At 58.1% G+C, this 4,444-nt stretch overlaps 1 protein-coding gene across 1 annotated transcript; it reads right to left on the bottom strand.

Moving 5' to 3' along the window:
* Positions 1–1,696: 1,696 nt before the first annotated feature.
* On the bottom strand, positions 1,697–3,986 carry LOC118573940 (spindlin-2-like). The gene is made up of 2 exons (XM_036174522.1): positions 3,954–3,986; positions 1,697–2,499 (listed from the first exon to the last, which is right to left on the bottom strand). Exon 2 carries the CDS (start codon positions 2,495–2,497, stop codon positions 1,697–1,699), a length of 801 nt encoding a protein of 266 aa, XP_036030415.1. The 5' UTR covers positions 2,498–2,499; positions 3,954–3,986.
* Between the last annotated feature and the right edge of the window lie 458 nt (positions 3,987–4,444).

Here is a 4,444-nt window from a genome sequence, read left to right as displayed (position 1 = left end):
AGTCAGTGCTTGCTAGGTGGTGAGTCAGCACCAAGGAGATTTGACACCTTCTTTCAATGTCTGGGAGAGCCTTGCTTCCTCCCAGCAGCAGGAACCAGGAACACTCTTCTCTTGGGAGGCAGCAGCCGAGGAGGAGGCAGAGCACACACAGTGTTCTCAGAGGGACTTTGGAAGGACGGAGAATGACAACACAGAGAAGAGGAGGCCAAGGACCCATGCCCTGGACTCCACATTTGTGAAACACTTTACTCACAGTGCCGATTCCTCCTTCCGCAAAGCACAGCCCTCCCAAGTGGCAGTGTATGGCCAAAGGAATTACTTAGGCAAGCCACAATTCCCAGCCCTATGCCCTGCCCTTGGTGGCTATACCACCCTCTCCCCAAAGAGAGGCGCATACATCTCCATCGGGGTCAGCTGTGGGTTTAAGAAGGAAGGGGGAGCTAGTTTGGGTAGGAAGTACTAGAAGGTGTCGGTTGCTAAGGGCGTTGCACAGTCTAGAATGGGATGCCTAAGGACGGGCAGTGTCCCTTTGCCTGGACACTGAATGGGGCCACCTGTGGCTCCAGGCAGCTGTGACAGTGCGTGGACAGCCAATTCTCTCTATGCCATGGAGACAAGAGGCACAATCATCAGATGCCTCTCCCCCCAGGAAGGCAAGGACTATTCCAGCAAGAGGAAGGACAGTGACAGGATTGCTATTCCTGGATTCGCCAAGGATCCATTTTCCCCAAAGAAAGTGCTTGCTTGCCCTTTGCCCAGAGCGAGCCAGGAACTCTTGTTCGTTTGCTTAGACTTCAGACTGTGTCAGACTCTCTGAAACCAGACAAGCCTGAGAGGTAGATACAAAGTGGACTGTTGGTTTCATTGTCTGAGTAGTCCCTGCCCAAAGGCCCTTCAGTGACCCTCCTAGGCATGTGCTTTGTTTGACAGGTAACCGTTTCCACTGTGGACAGCCAGCCAGGAGCATGTGGATGCGTCAGGAGGCCATTCCTCTTGGAACTGCTTCTCCCACAGTTACCTCCTTTAGTGTCTCTATCACCAAAGCATGGATCCTCTGGCCTCCTGAGTCCCAGAGGCTCTTCTCAGGGCCCTCCCTCCTCGCCCGGCAGACTCTGCCTACACTTCCTGTGCACCTCTTTACACTACTGTGTGTGTGTGTGTGTGTGTGTGTGTGTGTGTGTGTGTGTTCTTCTGGTTTCCTGAAAGCTAGAAGGTGCCAGAAGGCTTCCCTCTCTTATTCCTCCCTCCCTCCCTTCCCAATCCATGTTTCTTCCTTCACTCTGCCCCTCCCCCAGGGAGCCCCTCTCTCATTCTGGCTCCCTTCCACCTCTCCCTAGGCAGTCACCTCCTCCTGTCCCCTCCTCCACAGCCCATCTCCAGTTCCTTCTCCTCCTCCCCCCAGGACCAGACCAGCTAATTCCCATTCCATTTTTAGATGACTGATGGTGATACCAGCTCACTTCTCTCACTGGCTGAATGGACAGCTGTTCCATCCTTCCCTGCTCCACCCACCAAACACACCCAGCCTTTTCCACAAGGCAAAGCGCCTACAGACAGCTTTCCCACACAAATGTGCATTTGTCAGGACAACCGTTATGCCCACAGTGAACTCCCTATACACTCAAAAGAAGCAGCCACTGCATGTCTAGAAATTACAACTTTATTTCCACATCTGTGGCAAAACTTTGCCAAACAACTAATAATTTTTCACCAAGTCATAGACATAGATATGGAAATCATCGCTAAATTTGATGAAGTACACAGATGGTCTGGCTTCGACTTGGTGAATCACCATGCCGACCCTTTTGGAGCCATCATCTTTGGTATATTCCACATGTTTGCCTAACAGACCATCCATAAGTTCCGGGTCCACATCTAGTAGGGGATCCTCATCGAGCTCTGGCATGATACGGAGGTCACCCTCTTTATAATCATCCAGAAGCTGGTACATGTACAGGATGGGGTCTCTCTCATAGGTAATATAAAACCAGGCGTTCATGATAGGCGCTTGGGCCAGGACCATCCCCCTCCATGAATTCTTAGAGCCATGCTCACCCTCAAACATGTGTTCCACTGCCTTGCCAATTATGCTATCAGCAAGGCTGGGATCGGGGACTTGGAATGGTTCTACTGTGTCAGAGAGAACTTTAAGGGACAAGATCCTCTCATCTTTATGAAGTTCCAGTCCATAGACACAGTCAATGCCATCGTATTTCACCAGATAGAGAGAGGGCTTTATAGGCACCTGACTCAGAACAGTTCCTCTCCACTGGGAGATGGGCTCATCTCCTTCCTTCCACCCGTGAGAAATTCTGCAGCCCACGATGTTCCTTTGGGCCGGGGATGAAGACCTGCTCCTCTGCCTCTTCTGAGTAGCTTTCTTCTTGGTCAACTTTGCGGTCTCGGTGGTGTCCTTGTGGAGTCCTGCAGCCCCGCAGGTCTGTTGCTCTTTGGCCTCCAGGGTCCCAGAATCCAGGGCGCTAGGTCCTGGGTCCATGGCTGTGGAGGAGGAGGGAAACAGAAGAACCAGTTAGCTAAGGAGCAAAAGCCCAACTTCTCCGTGTTTGCAGCGTCCACACCAGGGGCTGGTCCCTTACAGTCCCCCAAGGATGCTGAGGACAATGCTGGGAGCCTGCTGATGTGCTGTGCTGTGCTCTCCTGGGTTCCTTGGTGCTGTTGGGAAGGGCTGGAGAGTGTCAGCGGGGCAGGGGATAATCGCCAGGATTAGGAACTCTGGTACACAGGAACACTTGACTGTAATGCTCAATGTCCGCCCCGCGCCCTGTGCCCCGTGCCCCGTGCCCGGAGCCCCGTGTCCCGCGCCCCGCGCCCCTCGCGGACGTGCTCCCCGCGCCCCGCGCCCCTTGCGGACATGCTCCCCGTCCCCCATGCCCCTTGCGGACAGCCTCCCTGCGCCCCTCAAGGAGAACATTCCTGCGCCCAGTGTGGACTGCCTCCCCACTCACTGCGCCCAGCTCAGACAAGCTCCCCGCGCCCTGCGCCCCTCGGAGACAAGCTTCCCGCGCCCCCGCGTGGACAAGCTCCCCACGCTCTGCGCCCCTCCGGGACAAGCTTCCCGCGCCCCGCGTGGACAAACTCCCTGCGCCTTTCGCCAACTAGCTCCCACCCCCTGCTCCCTGCTCAGAAAGCTCTCCGCGCCCAGCGCGCCTCGCGGACAGGCTCCCTGCGCCCCGCGCTCCTCGCGGACAGGCTCCCTGCGCCCCGCGCTCCTCGCGGACAGGCTCCCTGCGCCCCGCGCTCCTCGCGGACAAGCTCCCCGTGCCCGGCGCCTCTCGCGGACAAGCTCCCTGCGCCCCTCCCGGATTAGCTCCCCATCCCCTGTGCCCAGCTCAGACAAGCTCCCCGCGCCCTGCGCCCCTCGGGGAGGAGCTTCCCGCGCCCCGCGGAACAAGCTCTCTGCCCCGTGCCCGGACTAGCTCCCACCCCCTGCGCCCCACTCGGAAAGCTCCCCGTGCCCAGCGCGTTCAAGTTTCCTGCGCCCCGCGCCCTTCGCGTTCAAGTTTCCTGCGCCCCGCGCCCCTCGCGGACAAGCTCCCCGCGCGGACAAGCTCCCCGCGCCCTGCGTGGACATGCTCCCCTCTCCCTGCCCCACTCCAGCCCCCAATCCCCGGTGGGGACCGGCGCAAATCTTTTAGAAAGCGGAGCGGAGAAGCGCGGGGAAGCGCCTCACCTCCCTCCACTGCGTCCTTCACCTAAGTGCCAATGCCCTGAGGGTCTCCGCCTGCGGCTACAGCCCCCGCTGTGTACCCTGCCGCTTCCAGGTACTCACCTCCAGGCTTCTAGGCGCTCATTCCGGATTCTGTCTGGGCTCCTAATCCCGCCTGTCCCTGCAGCCCGCGGCGGACCTCCTCCCCTTTCGCGCCGGGTTCCCACCGCTACTCTTTCTCTTGCGGGTTCTGTCCCCTCCCCCACTGCTCCTACTGGGCGCCTACCTCGGAGCTGGTTTCGCCTGCTGTCCTGTCTCCCGGGTCCTGGGCTCCGAGCGCGGAGATCGGACATCCTGCGGCTGCCTTCGTTCAAAGCCCGCGAAGAATGTGCCCAGCCTAAGTAGTGTTCCCGCCGGCCTGCGCACTAGCGCTGTCCGGAAGGGTGGTGGGGCAGGCGCTGGGGGTGTCCGGCGGTTGGTGGGCTCGTGAGTCCCTCCGCCTTCCTCTCCTCGAGGAGGCTGCCCTGCCACCTTGGGATTCCACCAACTGCTGCTGCAGTCTTAGTCCCCTCCCCTTTCCCGGAGATCAGCTTCCTGCTGTATACCCCCACCCACTGTTTTAAACTTCTGTTCCTAAGTGATTCTTAGGGTGATCAATTAGTTCTGCCTCCACGTCAACCTAGCCCAGAACCCTCTCTTGGTTCCTTCCTCAATTTCAATCCTTTCAGTGACCCTTTCCATCTTTCAGCAGTTTGCTTTTTCTCTTCGCTATCGTCC

This window comes from Onychomys torridus, chromosome X, assembly GCF_903995425.1.
Source record: "Onychomys torridus chromosome X, mOncTor1.1, whole genome shotgun sequence".
Classification (NCBI taxonomy): domain Eukaryota; kingdom Metazoa; phylum Chordata; class Mammalia; order Rodentia; family Cricetidae; genus Onychomys; species Onychomys torridus.
The sequence above is the reverse complement of the archived record's forward strand: the minus strand, read 5'-3'. Positions and strand labels throughout refer to the sequence as shown.